General features: G+C 42.2%; 1 protein-coding gene across 1 annotated transcript in view; it reads left to right on the plus strand.

Moving 5' to 3' along the window:
* Positions 1–18409, plus strand: part of LOC132401206 (protein HIRA) — a 139969-nt gene that overhangs the window by 30110 nt on the left and 91450 nt on the right. The window contains exons 2-3 of the mRNA XM_059983193.1: positions 12973–13035; positions 16310–16420. Of these exons, the coding sequence (XP_059839176.1) occupies positions 12973–13035; positions 16310–16420 (174 nt within the window). The remainder of the gene's footprint in view (positions 1–12972; positions 13036–16309; positions 16421–18409) is intronic.

The following is an 18409-nucleotide window of genomic DNA, read 5'->3' on the forward strand; positions in this document are numbered from 1 at the left end:
TATCCCTGTCCAAGGCTATGGTAAAGGTTAGGGAGTTGTGTGATCTGTCACCTGACCGAGTTCATTGCCTAGCACCAAATCTAGTATGGCCTCTCCTTTTGTTGACCTGTTCACATATTGTCCCAGGAATTTCTCCTGGATGCACCTAATACATTCTGTCCCATCTAAACTAAGAAGATGCCAATCAATATTAGGGAATTTGAAGTCACCCATGATAACAACTCTGTTATTTCTGTAGCTTTTCAAAATCTGCCTGCTGATCTGCTCCTCATAGTCTGTTTCTATTGGGTAGTCTATAGATTACTCTTAATATAGAGATTGCTCCATTCTGGTTTCTGAAAGTACCCCCCCCCCCCCCCCCCCCCCCCACACTGACTCGGTAGATGATCCTTCCACAATGTCCTCCTTTTCTGGGGCTGTGATACTATTCTTGATTAGCAGTGCCAATCCCCCACCTCTAAACGTCCAGTAGCCATTCCTGCCCTTGTGATAGTCAAGTGTGTGTAATGACCACAACATTGTATTTCCATGTACTGATCCGTGCTCTACATGAATTACCCGTGTTCCTGGTACTTGCATGAAAATACACATTTTCGTTCAGGCAACGGACTGCATTTATGCCCTCTCCACATTGCAGCAACCTTCACATGAACTGTTCCATTCTCTGACATATCAGTTAGGTTCCCATAACCCTGCCAAATGCTTTTAAATCCTCCCCAAGATGTCTAGTAAACTTTGCCTGCAAGGATATTGGTCCCCTCAAATTCAAGTGTAACCTATTCCTTTTATACAGGTCATGCCTCTCCCAGAAGAGTAATCTCTTACCGCTTTATTCTGGTTTCTGTTCTTACTAGCAAAGTGGAACATCTCCTATTTACACTCATAATCCTGCCGAAGTTTTATTTACTTCATACTCTTCCTCAGGGCTAACATTGTTCCAGTCAATATTGGAGGTTACTGAAATGTCCCAGTATAATACTACAGTACTTGCATACTGTATATCCCTGCAGATTTGCTGCTGTGTCTTCCTCTCACTATTACTGACATGTAGAGTAACATTGTGGCATGGTAAGTCTCTCCTAGTTTACTTTAACAAAGTGGATTCTGAATGACCTCTCAAAGACTTCCCTTCTTTCTCATTTGGTAGAGATGCCTTACATTACTTTAACCTTTCCCCATGTTTCCTAAACATCCTGGATCTATGAATAATAAAATTCTGGTTTTTGTCATCCTGTATTTTTTGAGCTTTGATTTGGTTATAGGCACTACCTCATAATCATACACAGTGATGACTTCGCTATGTATTCATATTCCTGCATCAATTCTTCATGGACTCTTTCAGGTACTGCTATCATTGGAGTTGGTGATAGCGATTAGCCCTGGTGTTGGTGGGTGAGGATACTGGTTCACTTATTCTTCCAATGGACTTGAAGGATTTTGCAGAGACAGTTTTTGTGGCTGCTGTTGAAAGTAGCCCTCATCTTGGAAGCTCACTGGAGGACAGAAATCTCTGCTGTCTCATTGAGCCTGACCTTCATGCTGGTTTGTGGTCATGACCTTCAAACCCTCTTCTCAGGAAATCAAAAGTGTAGCATGCCAGAATTGGTGTTGGGTTTCAACCTTTGTTGAGAAATTGGTACCTGGGATTTTTTTTCTTGCTGATGATTAGTACTGGAAGTTATCCAGAGACTGCTGTGTACATGGCCCAGCTTTTTAAATTTCCTTCCTGCTACTGAAGCATTAATTGTGAGACCTGCATTTTTTTCCTCCTCTATATTGTTGATTCTAACATGAGCCTGGGTTTTTGGCTGCTGTCTGCAGAATGTTCTGCGCTTGCTTGGAGAAGTCTGGTCTTGGATAGACAGTACACCATAGAAAAGTATCATTGTAGTTACATAAACACTTTCTGACCATGAGCAGTTTTAACTCGGGAGTATTTCATCCTCTGCGGTTGTTTGTAGTTTCCATAATCTGTACTGTACTCCTTCATGGAGTCATCAACCCTTCTGTTTCTTTAAGCTGAATGTTGGCTTGGAAGTAGCACAAACCTGTCAATTCCTTCTGTTCCTACCCTTCTGAGCAGCTAAATACTAATTGTCCTCTACTCCTTTAAGTTGTGGAACGGCCACCTCTGGGATAATAGACAATAGACAATAAGTGCAGAAGTAGACCATTCGGCCCCTCGAGTCTGCACCGCCATTCTGAGATCATGGCTGATCATTCACTATCAATACCCAGTCCCTGCCTTGTCCCCATATCCCTTGATTCCCCTATCCATCAGATATCTATCCAGCTCCTTCTTGAAAGCATCCAGAGAATTGGCCTCCACCGTCTTCCGAGGCAGTGCATTCCGCACCACCACAACTCTCTGGGAGAAGAAGCTCTTCCTCAACTCTGTTTTAAATAACTGACCTCTTATTCTCAATCCATGCCCTCTGGTACTGGACTCTCCCAACATCTGGAACATATTTCCTGCCTCAATCCTATCAAATCCTTTAATTATCTTAAACGTTTCAATCAGATCCCCACTCAATCTCCTCAATTCCAGCGTGTACAAGCCCAATCTCTCCAATCTCTCTGCGTAAGACAGCCCTGCCATCCCAGGAATCAACCTAGTGAATCTACGCTGCCCTTCCTCAATTGCCAGAATGTCCTTCCTTAAACCTGGAGACCAAAACTGTACACAATATTCCAGGTGTGGTCTCACCAGGGCCTTGTACAAATGCAAAAGAACATCCTTGCTCTTGTATTCAATTCCCCTTGTAACAAAGGCCAACATTCCATTTGCCCACTTCACTGCCTGTTGCACTTGCTCATTCACCTTCATAGACTGGTGAACTAGGACTCCTAGGTCTCTTTGCATTTCTCCCTTACCTAACTCTACACCGTTCAGACAATACTCTGCCCTCTTGTTCCTGCTTCCGAAGTGGATAACTTCACATTTATTCACATTGAATGACATCTGCCAAGTATCTGCCCACTCACTCAGCCTATTCAAGTCTCCCTGTATTCTCCTAACGTCCTCTTCGCATGTCACACTGCCACCCAGTTTAATATCGTCAGCAATCTTGCTGATATAGTTTTCAATGCCCTCATCTAAATCATTGACATAAATCGTAAAGAGCTGTGGTCCCAATACAGAGCCCTGTGGTACCCCACTAGTCACTTCCAGCCAGTCTGAGAAACACCCATTTACTGCTACCCTTTGCTTTCTATCTGCCAACCAGTTTTCTATCCATGTTGAAACCCCCAATGCCATGAGCTCTGATTTTACTCACCAATCTCCTATGTGGCACCTTATCGAATGCCTTCTGAAAATCTAGGTACACAACATCTACTGGCTTACCCTCGTCTAACATCCTTGTTACACCCTCAAAAAACTCCAATAGATTAGTCAAGCATGATTTGCCCTTGGTAAATCCATGCTGGCTTGGCCTAATCCTATTTCTGCCATCTAGATGTGCCACTATTTCGTCCTTAATAATGGACTCAAGCATCTTCCCCACGACTGACGTTAGGCTAACAGGGCGATAGTTCTCCGTTTTCTCCTTCCCTCCCTTCTTGAAAAGTGGGGTAACATTAGCCACTCTCCAATCTTCAGGAACTGATCCTGAATTTAAGGAACATTGGAAAATGATTACCAATGCATCCGCAATTTCCTGAGCCACCTCTTTTAGAACCCTCGGATGCAGACCATCTGGACCCGGGGATTTATTAGCCTTCAGTCCTACCAGTCTACTCATCACAGTTTCTTTCCTAATGTCAATCTGTTTCAATTCCTCTGATATCTTATGACCCTGGCCCATCCATACATCTGGGAGATCGCTTGTGTCCTCCCTGGTGAAGACAGATCTAAAGTACGCATTAAATTCTGTTGCCATTTCCCTGTTTCCCATAACAATTTCTCCCAATTCATTCTTCAAGGGGCCAACATTGTTCTTAACTATCTTCTTTCTCTTCACATAGCTAAAAAAGCTTTTGCTATCCCCTTTTATATTCCTGGCTAGACTGAGCTCATACCTGATTTTTTCTCTCCGTATTGCTTTTTTAGTTAAGATCTGCTGTTCCTTAAAACTTTCCCAATCATCTGTATTCCCACTCATCTTAGCCCTGTCATACTTCTTTTTCTTTAATGCTATACAATCTCTGACTTCCTTTGTCAACCACTGTGGCCCTTTCCCCCTCTTTGAATCCTTCCTTCTCATTGGAATGAACTGCATTTGCATCTTTTGTATTATGCCCAAGAATATCTGCCACTGCTGATCCACTGTCTTTCCTGCCAGGGCATCCGCCCATTTAACTTTGGCCAGCTCATCCCTCATGGCTCCATAGTCTCCTTTATTTACTTGCAACACTGACACCTCTGATCTGCCCCTATCCCTCTCAAATTGTAGATAAAAACTTATCATGTTATGATCACTACTTCCTGATGGCTCCTTTACTTCAAGATCACTTATCAATTCCTGTTCATTACACATCACCAAGTCCAAAATAGCCTCGTTCCTGGTTGGCTCAAGCACAAGCTGTTCCAAAAATACTTCCCTTAGACACTCCACAAACTCCCTATCCTGGGGTCCAGCACCTACCTGATTCTCCCAGTCCGCCTGCATGTTGAAATCTCCCATAACGACTGCATTACCTTTAGCACATGCCAATGTTAACTCCCTAATCAACTTGTACCCAATATCCACGCTACTGTTTGGGGGCCTGAACACAGCACCCTTTAGGGTCTTTTTACCCTTACTGTTCCTCAGCTCAATCCACACAGACTCTACTTCCCCTGTTCCCAAGTCACCTCTTGCTAAGGACTGAATCTCATTCCTCACCAACAGGGCCACCCCACCCCCTCTTCCCATATTTCTGTCTCTACGATAGCACGTATACCCTGGTACACTCAATTCCCAGGCCTGATCCCCTTGCAGCCATGTCTCCGTTATCCCAACAATATCGTAGTTCCCCATTTTCATCTGAGCTTCAAGCTCATCTGTCTTATTTCTGACACTACGCGCATTCAAGTATAGAATTCTTAGCCCATTCCTCCTCGCTTTGCTTAAAACACTGTCTACTGTACCTAACCCAGCTCCTTGAACTTCCATCGGGCAAATTGCACCCTGAATTTTGATGACCTTCTCAAGATCACCGAAACCTTGTACACATTTAACCCCATGCACCTTCTGACCAATCCTCTGGATCTGGATCCCTGCCCCCTGCACATCTCGTTTAAACCCCCCCCGAGCAGCACTGGCAAATACTCCTGCAAGAATGTTAGTACCCCTCCGGTTCAGATGTAGACCATCCCTTCGAAACAGATCCCAATGTCCCTGGAACAAAGACCAATTATCCAAAAACCTGAACCCTTCCTTCCTGCACCATGCTCTCAGCCTCGTATTAATGTGCATAATCATTCTATTCTTCGCCTCACTCGCACGTGGCACAGGTAGCAATCCCGAGATTGTCACCCTGGAGGTCCTGCCTTTCAGCTTCACTCCTAACTCCCTGAACTCTCTAAGCAGGACCCCCTCACTCACCTTACCTACATCATTGGTCCCTACATGGACCACTACATCTGGGTTCATGCCCTCACTCTCAAGAATAGCCTGCACCCGATCTGAGATGTCCCGGACCCTGGCACCAGGGAGGCAACATACCATCCGAGACTCCCGATCTGCCCCACAAAATCTCCTATCTGCCCCCCTAACTATAGAGTCCCCTAAAACTATCGCTCTCTTCTCTTCCCTCCTCCCCTTTCTAGTTGAGGGTTCAACCTCTGTGCCAGAGGCAGGACCACTACAACTCATTCCTGGTAGGTCATCCCCATCAACAGTATCCAGTACGGTATACTTATTGTTAATGGGAATGGCTGCAGGGGTGCTCTGCTCTCTCTGCCTGCTCCCCCTGCCTTTCTGGACCGTCACCCATCTGCCTATTTCTTGGTTTTTTGGTGTGATAACTCCTGATAACTCCTATCTATCTCTGCCTCCACCTCCCGAATGATCCGTAGTTCATCCAGCTCCCGCTCCAACTCCCTAACTCGGTCTGATAGGAGCTGCAGCTGGACGCACCTTTTGCAGGTGTGGTCATCAGGGACAACTGTGTTGACCCTGACCTCCCACATACTGCATAAGGAGCACACCACTGCTCTGACTGTCTCCCCCATACCTGAACTAGATTAATAGAATAAGTCTAAAAAGCACCTAGCGACCTTACCTTCTTCCCCTCAGCGAGCAATCACACAAGCTTGCCGAAGCCCACTTAGCCAAAGCCCAGGACTCTGCTTCCACGGACTCCGCTGCCCGCTTGACGCTGCCCGATGCATGATCCTTGAGAAAATTTCTGCTGCTCTTGTTCCTGAGCTTGAATTTATTTTGCCTAAGGCTTATCCTTCACAAAGCCCTTCATGCTGACAAAATGCAGGCAATAAATCTCAACTGGTCTATAAAGGTTTAGTTTTCTTCACCCTTGCCTTTTTGAAATACAATTATTACTGCTTTGTTATCCTTACTGTAATTATCCATAAAAGGTGCTGTCCATAAACACGGATGCTTCCACTTGATCTTTGGGCCCCGAAGAGGGTGATGAGTTATTTGCCAGATTTTACAACTTTTCCTTTGCTTCGGCAGGTAGTGGAATTGGGGGAGCAGGTGCGGAGAGGAAGGGCTTTGGTATTTAGTTTGAGCTGTTACAGTAATAGTGTTTGCTTTCCTTGCACTCTTGTTAAGAGTGGTTTGAAGAGTGTTTCTCATTTGAAATGTTTTCAGGCCTGTAACATCCCTGTGTTAGTTTACATATGCAGTTTTCCTAATGAGGTCTTGGAGAACTCTTCAACAAAGCTCTTGTTCTTCAAATCAGAATCAGGTTTAATATCACTGGCATGTGTCATGAAATTTGTTGTCTATGTGGCAGCAGTAAAATGTAATAGAAAAGAAAATGTGGATTGCATTAAGTGTATACTGTATATTAAATAAATTAAGTAAGTAGTTGATGGCAGTGGGTAAGAAGCTGTTCCTGAATTGTTGAATGTGTGCCTTCAGGCTTCTGTACCTCCTTCCTGATGGTAACAGTGAGAAAAGGGCATGACCTGGATGATTTGGGTTTCTGAATGATGCTTCCTTTTTGAGGCATCACTCCTTGAAGATGTCCTGAATACTATGCAGGCTAGTGTCTATGCTGGAGCTAATTTTCAGTTTCTGCTGTGTATTTCGATCCTGTGCAGTAGCTATCACCACCCCAACCCCCATACAAGATGCTGATGCATTGGCTTTGGACTTGTTTAAGCAGGCTGGAGACAGGTTTATGGACTTAGCGGTCCTGATAGCAGAACTGATTGACTGTGATCAAAATCTTCATGCTGGGGCTGTTGGTCTAATAAAAAAACCATTGGTTTTTTTTTTGATATTATTTTGTGTGGAACCTTGTATCCTTTACCAGCTTTATGAATGATCATTTCAATGAATTTAAATAAGTGAGTCACTCGCCCTTGACAAAGCTGTGTGTTGTATTTACTCAAATACTTGAATTACTCTTCTCTACTGACAGGTTTGAGTAGCTCAATAACAGTTCACTTTAAACCGGCAGTTACTTGTTTTCCCCCAGAGCCTTCACAAATAACAGTGAATGTAGCAATTCGGAAAGAATGGCATAATTCCTAAATTGAAAACTGAATAATTACAGCAATCCTGTCTGCATTTTCTAAATCTACTTCCTTTAATACTGTCAGAAACATCAGGTCTTGGAGACTTATCAGTTCCATGACCAATTATTTTCTGTGTTAGTATTTTCAGAAACTAATGTTTTTGTATTTTTATTTTTATCTGTTCGCTCTCTGTTAAAAATAACGATGCAGAGTTCTGTCTAATAAATCTGTCATTGCATTAATACCATATACTCAATAGCCACTTTATTAGGTACACTTATACACTTGCTTGTTTAACATAGATATCTAATCAGCCAATCATGCGGCAGCAACTCCATGCATAAAAGCATGCAAAAATGGTCAGGAGATTCATTTGTTGGTCAAACCAAGCATCAGAATGGGGAAGAAATATGATCTAAGTTTCTTTGACAAACGGAATCATTGTTGGTGCCAGATGGGGTGATTTGAGTATCTCAGATGGCTTATCTCCTGGGATTTTCATGCACAACAGTCTCTAGAGTTTACAGAGAATGGTACAATAGACAATAGGTGCAGAAGTAGACCATTCGGCCCATTGAGTCTGCACCGCCATTCTGAGATCATGGCTGATCATTCACTATCAATACCCAGTCCCTGCCTTGTCCCCATATCCCTTGATTCCCCTATCCATCAGATATCTATCTAGCTCCTTCTTGAAAGCATCCAGAGAATTGGCCTCCACCGTCTTCCGAGGCAGTGCATTCCACACCTCCACAACTCTCTGGGAGAAGAAGCTCTTCCTCAACTCTGTTTTAAATAACTGACCACTTATTCTCAATCCATGCCCTCTGGTACTGGACTCTCCCCACATCTGGAACATATTTCCTGCCTCAATCCTATCAAATCCTTTAATTATCTTAAACGTTTCAATCAGATCCCCTCTCAATCTCCTCAATTCCAGCGTGTACAAGCCCAATCTCTCCAATCTCTCTGCGTAAGACAGCCCTGCCATCCCAGGAATCAACCTAGTGAATCTACGCTGCACTTTCGCAATTGCCAGAATGTCCTTCCTTAAACCTGGAGACCAAAACTGTACACAATATTCCAGGTGTGGTCTCACCAGGGCCCTGTACAAATGCAAAAGGACATCCTTGCTCTTGTACTCAATTCCCCTTGTAATAAAGGCCAACATTCCATTTGCCCTCTTCACTGCCTGTTGCACTTGCTCATTCGCCTTCATTGACTGATGAACTAGGACTCCTAGGTCTCTTTGCATTTCTCCCTTACCTAACTCTACACCGTTCAGACAATACTCTGCCCTCTTGTTCCTGCTTCCGAAGTGGATAACTTCACATTTATTCACATTGAATGACATCTGCCAAGTATCTGCCCACTCACCCAGCCTATCCAAGTCTTCCTGTATTCTCCTAACGTCCTCTTCGCATGTCACCCTGCCACCCAGTTTAGTATCGTCAGCAAACTTGCTGATACAGTTTTCAATGCCCTCATCTAAATCGTTGACGTAAATCGTAAAGAGCTGTGGTCCCAATACAGAGCCCTGTGGTACCCCACTAGTCAGTCCGAGAAACACCCATTCACTGCTACCCTTTGCTTTCTATCTGCCAACCAGTTTTCTATCCATGTTGAAACCCTGCCCCCAATGCCATGAGCTCTGATTTTACTCACCAATGTGGCACCTTATCGAAAGCCTTCTGAAAATCTAGGTATACAACATCCACTGCCTTACCCTCGTCTAACATCCTTGTTACACCCTCAAAAAACTCCCAACAGATTAGTCAAGCATGATTTGCCCTTGGTAAATCCATGCTGGCTCGGCCTAATCCTATTACTGCCATCAAGATATGCCATTATTTCGTCCTTAATAATGGACTCAAGCATCTTCCCCACGACTGATGTTAGGCTAACAGGGCGATAGTTCTCCGTTTTCTCCTTCCCTCCCTTCTTGAAAAGTGGGGTAACATTAGCCACTCTCCAATCTTCAGGAACTGATCCTGAATCTAAGGAACATTGGAAAATGATTACCAATGCATCCGCAATTTCCTGAGCCACCTCTTTTAGACCCCCTCAGATGCAGACCATCTGGACCCGGGGATTTATTAGCCTTCAGTCCTATCAGTCTACTCATCACAGTTTCTTTCCTAATGTCAATCTGTTTCAATTCCTCTGATATCTTATGACCCTGGCCCATCCATACATCTGGGAGATTGCTTGTGTCCTCCCTGGTGAAGACAGATCTAAAGTACGTATTAAATTCTGTTGCCATTTCCCTGTTTCCCATAACAATTTCTCCCAATTCATTCTTCAAGGGGCCAACATTGTTCTTAACTATCTTCTTTCTCTTCACATAGCTAAAAAAGCTTTTGCTATCCCCTTTTATATTCCTGACTAGACTGAGCTCATACCTGATTTTTTCTCTCCGTATTGCTTTTTTAGTTAAGATCTGCTGTTCCTTAAAACTTCCCCAATCATCTGTATTCCCACTCATCTTAGCCCTGTCATACTTCTTTTTCTTTAATGCTTTTCAATCTCTGACTTCCTTTGTCAACCACTGTGGCCCTTTCCCCCTCTTTGAATCTTTCCTTCTCATTGGAATGAACTGCATTTGCATCTTTTGTATTATCCCCAAGAATATCTGCCACTGCTGATCCACTGTCTTTCCTGCCTTGGCATCCGCCCATTTAACTTTGGCCAGCTCTTCCCTCATGGCTCCGTAGTCTCCTTTATTTAATTGTAACACTGACACCTCTGATCTGCCCTTATCCCTCTCAAATTGTAGATAAAAACTTATCATGTTATGATCACTACTTCCTAATGGCTCCTTTACTTCAAGATCACTTATCAATTCCTGTTCATTACACATCACCAAGTCCAAAATAGCCTCGTTCCTGGTTGGCTCAAGCACAAGCTGTTCCAAAAATACATCCCTTAGACACTCCACAAACTCCCTATCCTGGGGTCCAGCACCTACCTGATTCTCCCAGTTCACCTGCATGTTGAAATCTCCCATAATGACTACATTACCTGTAGCACATGCCAATGTTAACTCCCTAATCAACTTGTACCCAATATCCACGCTACTGTTTGGGGGCCTGTACACAACACCCTTTTTACCCTTACTGTTCCTCAGCTCAATCCACACAGACTCTACTTCCCCTGTTCCTAAGTCACCCCTTGCTAAGAAACAAATAACCATCCAGTAAGCAGTGGCTGTGTGGGTAAAAATGCCCTGTTAATGAGAGAGGTCTGAGAAGAATGGCAAGACTAATTCAAGCTGACAGTAACTCAGATAACCTCGTGTTACGAAAGTGGTGTGAAAAAGGAGCATCTTTCAACACACGTAGAATGTTGAAGTGGATGGGCAGGAACAGCTGAGGAGCACAGTTGGTTCCACTCCAGTACCACTGGTCCAAAGTGACCACTGAATATATATTGATTTTGTATGGAATCATAGGATCTGTAGACTGCAGGAGAAGCTCTAGATCAGGTAGGATTTGTGGAGGCAGAGAGATAGTCGATGTTTTGGTCATGATCCTGCATTAGGACTGAACCTCTAGAGGGGAAATAGACTACAAAGAGTGATGGGGAGTGGTGAGGTAGGGATTGGCAGACAGAAGTTGGAACCAACTAAGTTGAGAAGTAATAGGCAGATGGAGCCAGCTTTGGGAGAGGTAAAATCAGTTAACAGATAAGGGAAGATAAAAAATTGGGTAAGATAGGGGCAGGTGGAGCAGAGACAGTGTTTGGTAAGGAATGTGGACACATTTAAAAGGCTGCAAATTCTGGATGATGATGTGGAGCCAGATCAGTGAGGAATGATAGACAGTTGAAATTAGTGGGCGAGGGGAATGGAGGCCCAGTAGGTTGTCTGCAGGTGATGGGCAAATGGAACCATGTGGGGGAGTGGGAAAAAGCTGGGTAATTGGGGAGGGGGTGACGTGCTGGGAGAGACGGTTGGAAAGGAGGTGGGGTACAAGAACCTAGGTGGATCAGAAGAGGTATGAAAGCAACATAATGTGCACATTATCTGTGATGGGAACATTTGGTGTTTGTACCATTAGGTTGAAGAAATTGCAGGCAGAACATAATGCCTGTGGTTTGTGTTTAGACTCGCTCTGGCAGTGCAAAAGGCCAAGGACAGGCAGGTTAGTGAGGGAATGGGAAGGGGACTGAAATTACATTTATTTATTTGGAGGCGATTTTAAAATATAATGGTGTGTTTGTGGTGGGGGAAAATGGAAAGAGTTAATTGTTTTTTTGGCAGTGGTGCTTCCTTTCTCTAGATGTGACATATCCATCTAAACCAGTAATTTAATCAACTTAGAATTTTCAGCACTTCCATTTTTTTCAGGTTTTGCGCATAGTTTTTGGTACAGTGTTGTTTGATTAAATTTGCTGTTCTAAGGAATGATTGCAGTGAAACAGTGAACATAAAATTTTGTATTCGAAAAATATAACTTAATTTTCTGTTATTTCAATTAGGATCTATATGAAACTATCTTCACTTCATAGAGCTAGTGTAATATTTGACATAGATGTTAAATTGTACTGAGGATAATTTTGTGCTAGATCTGTTTTGCCAGCAAGGTGCTGACTGCAATGTTGCTATTGTTAACACTTGAACATGTAGGGTTATCAGGCTGATCAACACCTGCACCCATTAACCCACCCACCACCACTACTTTATCATTTCCTGTCAGTGTCACCTTGTGTGTAGACACTCCTGTAGCTCATCACTTAATGTACATAAGCTAGTCATCTGAATTTATATTTATGTTAAGTGTATTCATTATATTATTCTGATTTTATGCTGTATGAGATCCAGAGTAACCGTCATTTTGCTGTCCACACTTGTGTACTGCAGAATGATTAAACAACCTTGAATCTTAAATGTTTTGGTGAAACGAAGGCACAAAATTTATAATTTTAAGCTGAAAAGTTCTTAAATTAACAAGATGGGGGGAAAAATGGAAAGTATAGGTTGACTGTGAATTGTTTAAATCTAAATGAGTTCTGAAGATGCAGGCATATTCTCTTTAAAAATTCAATTCAACTGAATTAAAGATTCAGGAAGTGAGCTAGTAAGCAAAATAAAAACAATAATCTAACATTGAAAAATGTATAAAGTGTCACAAGAATTTTCTGGTGAATGAATGACGTACAATTTAAAAATGGCAAGAATAAGTGTTAATAACCTAAGGCAGCTTATTTTGAGGATGTTACTGGCGAGGCTGTAATACAAGCTTTTGATGTAACTGGGATGAATTTTGCCATTCATTTTGTTTTGAAACTTGATTGGCTTGATATGTGATATTCTGATCAATGATCTGTTTGTTTTCCAGGTAAACCAATATTTTCAGTGGACATTCATCCTGATGGAACCAAGTTTGCTACAGGTGGACAAGGTAAGCTAAACTACAAGCTGCCTGCCATTTAGAGGTAACTGGGTGACCTGTTGGGGCACCCTTTGAAAGGTAGTGCAGTTTGATGTGATGTGCTTCGGAAATTAAAGAAGAAAAACTCAGTTTATTAACAAATGAAGATGCGTAGCAAGACAAATATAGCTCCTCGTTTAACGAAGGATACTTTTGATGACAACATTTCTGGTTGATCTGCCACCCTTCAAGAATACTCGGAACATTTTCATTTGTTTTTCCCCGGCTTAAAGCCACATACAGCTGACCATGCTGAAATATCGGTTTCTCCAGATAAATCAACACATTCTCCATGGTTTGGCCTTGCGCCTTATGTATAGTTGTAGCAAAGCATGAATGTATTGGGAGCTGGCTCCGCTGAAGAGGGACATCTTTCCCTTCTGATAAATTGAGAGTAATTCTTGGGATCATGACAATGTCATTATTGAACGCACCAATGTTTATCTTAGCTACGATGAGATTGTCATGCAGTTCTTCCACCATCATTCGCGCTCCATTGCAAAGCCTTGGTGGATCTAAGTTCGTCATTGAAATGATGGGAGATCCCCTCATCAATTCCAGTTTATGTGGTGGCAATTCCAGAGAGTTCGACCAAATCAAGGAATTCTGTTGGAAAATGAGTGGTGTTAGCTCCTTCAATTATGGCATTGAAGGAACAGTATTCTTTCATGATTCCAAGCAAGCGTCTAATGCATGTGAAGTTTATTTTTCGCATCATTTCATTGAGAGGAACCAAGATAGAATTCCTCAAGAATAGTTCTGCAGAATCATATCGTCAGGTAATTCGATTTCCTCATTTTCATTTTTCTCAATCTTGTCTTCTCCAACATCCATTAAGAACTCAGAATATCATCCTTCTCCCTCAATCACGTTTCTCTTCAATTGAAACTTGATGAAGCTTTTCCATAAGTAGGATTTTTTAATGCATGAATTCTCCACATCAGCATCATTTCCACGTTTCACAACTGCTAGAAGCTGACGGAAATCACCACAGCAAATGGTTAAAATACCCTCAAAGGCCTCGTTCTTGCTGCAAACATCACGAAGAGTCCAGTCCACGGCTTTGAAGCTCTCCCTCCTAATCATTGGGCACTCATCCCAGACAATGAGCCTTGCATTTTGGAGTAAATTTGCAGTATTGGTGTTTTTATCGATGTTACAAGGGGCATCTTCATTGACTTTGAGGGGTATTTTGAATCTTGAATGCACTGTCCTACCACCAGGCATCAATATTGTTGCAATACCTGATGATGTTGCAGCAACAGCAACACCCCCATCTCCCCTAATTTTAGTGAGGATCAAGTTAATGATAAATGTCTTGCCCATTCCTCTTGATGCATCAATGAAAATCATTGAAGAGAGATTCCTTTTCAAGCAGTTGCACACATATTCATATGTTTTTCTTTGCTCATTATTTAATAGGGCTCCTTCTGTGAAACAAATTCCTGCTGTTCGTCTCTGTAGTATTGCAGTTCATGCAATAATTCCAGATTGCCAGCACTTTGAGTAATTGTACCGTTTTTTGTTGGCAAGTTATATTCTTCAAGTGCTTTGCCTAAGTTCTCAAGTTTCTCTTGGAAATACAGAAGAGTTTGTCCATGATGCTTCTCATTGATCATGATATTAGGATCATTGATAGTTCTCCTCTCCATTTATAAGAAATCTTCAGCATTGCATTCTTGAATCGGTTCCATTATTGCTGTGGATTTTTGATTTCAGTGTTTGTTAGTAAGACAACAAACAAATCTCTCGTTGCTCTGGGCATTTTTGTTCTCTCTGCTTCTTCCATAGTTTGCTGCCAATGCTCGTCAGCTTGCAACAATCTTCTCTCTCTGCAGATACCTTTGAATGATGGAAGGATATCTCCATCATGTATTCTCAATGAATCGAAAGATACTGGTCCCTTTATGTCATGAAGAAGTAGTCTCAAATAGTAGAGGTCACCACTTTGCGGAGAAACTGTATACACTCGACCCAGAACATTTGCTTCAAAAATCCTGGAGTACTCCTCCACTCTTTTCCCCATTCTCCTTCTTTCCCATCTCTTATTAGTCCAAGTGTCGAATCCGGGAATATCTGCATCCTACAGGGTTCCTGCAAGTGGATCGCGAGTGCAGATCCATGAATCCTGTTAAAGTGGTTCTTGCCATATCATTATTCAGTTGCACAGCAGCATTATCTCGAAAGAATACTCGATGCTGTTGGGGAAGGTGCACTTGAAGGTGAACAGTGACGGGTACCCTCTCGTGAACTGGAAATCCAAGTATCGATCCGACAGCTTCAGAGGGCCCGATATATCTGCCTGTAAAATACTGTGTGATTTCGTCTTTTCTATTCACTGCAAAAATTGCCTGATCACTCAAAGGTGGAATTGGCTCTGTGAGCATCGTGAGGTGTTGCTGAGGCTGGCTGTGCGCATGCGTCATGGTGTCGCGTCGCGTCCCGATTTCCATGATGGTGGATCGGCTCTTGGGTCAAAACAGGGCTGTTCATTTTGGCGAATGAAATATTTTATACAAATATATAACCCTGAACTTTGCCTGCATTCTCTAAGTTAGAGCATTTTAAGTCAATTTAGCCAAAAATAGTGCCACTGTAATGCACTGTTTGCGTAACTGGAGGTCACAGACAGAGCGTGAGAGTTTTAGTATTATATAGGTAAGAGCCAGAGACTCAGCGTGTCCCCTTTCATCATTTGACTTGTAGTTAGATGAAATTCCTGTAATTTTGGCAAATGTACATGTTAAATTGGGAAGCAGGTTATTTTCTTTCACTTTGTTCTTTCTGTCATGGATTACAGATTCTGAATTTGCTGGCCATATGTCAGATATATTTGACTTTGCTACAGAAATAATATGATCTTTCTGTATGCATTGGGCTTTTAAGTCCCCACTTGAGCATAGCTGCATGTTTACTTCTTTTATTTAGAGATATAGCACAGTAGCAGGCCGTTCTGGCTCAATGAGCCCATGCCACCCACGTGACCAATTAACCTACTACGCTTTTTTGGAATGTGGGAGGAAACTGGAGCACTCAGAGGAAACCCACAGTCAATGGGAGAATGTTAGTTCCAGCTATTCCTACCCCTTGATTTGTTTTGGTTCCTTGGGTAGTTTCCTTCAGCCATGCAATCAGACCTTTTCTTGTTATTATGGAACCAGAAAGATTGCTGCTTGAGTTATTTTGTTCTAAAACCTTAACTTATCAATTAAAGTCTTATCAATTATTTCTTTTATGTCTGCAGGGGAGGATTCAGGGAAAGTTGTCATATGGAATATGCCCCCAGTTGTTCGAGAGGAGGATGAGAAGAATGAGGCGATCCCCAAAATGCTCTGCCAAATGGATAACCACTTGGGTATGTGTGAAATATACATGAAAAGTTTCTTTAGAGTCTCACAAAGTTATTGCTGTATATTTCAGTAATATTCCAGTCATTCTAGCCCAGAGAAGGCTCCATATGGAGGGCTCTATATAATTATAGAACATTGACCGTAGAAGAGTAGAGCACAAGAACAGGTCCTACAAGTCAATGATAGCAATTTTGGCTATCCCATCTACCTGCAATGGTCCACATCTATCCATTCTATACCTGTTCATAATCCTGTCCACTTGCTTCTTAAATGCTACTATCATACCTGCTGCCTCTACTTTCCCAGCAGAGTGTACCAGGTACTTAATATACTGTGCAATGAAGTATTTACAAATTTGCCTTGTAAATTTCCTCCTTGTATTTCTAATATTGACATTTCCACTCTAGGAAGCATATTATCTACCATATCTTTGTCTTTCATAATTTTACATACATCTCTGAGCCTCTGATGCTGCAGAGAAAACAATCCAAATTTGCCTGTATTTTCCTTGTAGTTACAACTCTCTAATCTGGGCAACATCTCGGTGAACCTCTTCTGCATCCTCTCCAAAGCCTCCACATGCTTTCTGTAATGCACTGACCAGAATGGCACTCAACACCAAATATGTGGCCTAACCCAAAGTCAGGTACAGCTGCAGTATTATGCTGAATGCCATGAAAGATGAAGGCAAGTGCATCTTTATGGCCACTATTCTGGTGTTGCCAGCTTCAGGGAGCTATGGACCCCAAGTTCCCTCTAAATCAGTGTTGCAATGGTCTTGGCTTTTACAGTACACGTTCCACTCGCATTTGATTTCCCCCACTCCCACTTGATGAACAGCATTACTTATTTAGTATTTAGAAATATTTATTTAATTTTCCCCTTCCCCCTCTTGTGGTTCGAAAGATAAAGATTTAAAGTTTAGCTTTATTGGTCACATGACTCCTAGACATCAAAACATACAGTGAAATGCACCATATGTGTCAACAGCCAGCAGAGTCCCAGGATGTGCTGGGGGTAGCTATGCTTTCTGGCGCCAGCATAGCACTTGTACAACTTGTTAACCTTAACCACGTGTCTTTGGAATGGGAGAGTGCACAAAATCCTTACGGATAATGGTGGAAATTGAATCCAGGTCATTGTAATGTGGAATGCTAATTGCTATAGCATAAACTTCCTCCTTTATCCTTGAGTGGTTGTACCTTCTCCTTGTTACAAGCTGATCGATTTTGTCTAAACACATTCACTTTTTGTGAGTTAGCTAATCCTTCAATATATAATTTAAAATAGAGATTCCATATGAGCAAACCTACTAATTAGGTAGTGAATACTGAATTTTCCAATTTCAGATTACCCACTTCCCCTGTGTTCCACCCATGGTGTCTCTGCCTTTGTTGATTTCTTCAATTTCTTACCCCCTTGTTATGTTGATTTATCACCCTCCCACGTATGGTTCCATCTGTCCTTCATCTCTCTCTTCTCTGGTTCCACCTATCAATTTCTGATCTCTTTGTCTCCCGTCCCTCTCACTTCTTTGTGCCAGCTATTTTCTCTCTACGGTCTCATCCAATGCAGGGTCTTGCCTGAGATGTCAACCAAATCTCTGTCTCCGCAGGTGCTGCTTGACCTGCTGAGTCCTTCCAGCAGTTCAGTTTTTGCTTTTAATTAGGTGTATCACTAGCCATATTCATTTATCTTACTTTAATGTCAGTAGCTTTTTACTCAAGTAGAATTACATGAGGTGCTGTTAATCATTTCTCCAACTAAAAGGATGAACATTTTTTGACATTGCTGCTTCTGCTGCTGTATAGTTTCATTTGGACTGTGTTGATTAGATGAATTAATATCTTTAATTATACTAATTAATTGTAAAGCCATTTTTTTTTCACACTCCGTACTTTGGACACAGCGCCTCAATCAGAGGACAACTTTTGCCGCATGTAACTCAACAGGAATGAGATTTCATGTGGGAGAGTCTTCGTAAACATTATTGA

This window comes from Hypanus sabinus, chromosome 10 (assembly GCF_030144855.1).
Source record: "Hypanus sabinus isolate sHypSab1 chromosome 10, sHypSab1.hap1, whole genome shotgun sequence".
Lineage (NCBI taxonomy): Eukaryota > Metazoa > Chordata > Chondrichthyes > Myliobatiformes > Dasyatidae > Hypanus > Hypanus sabinus.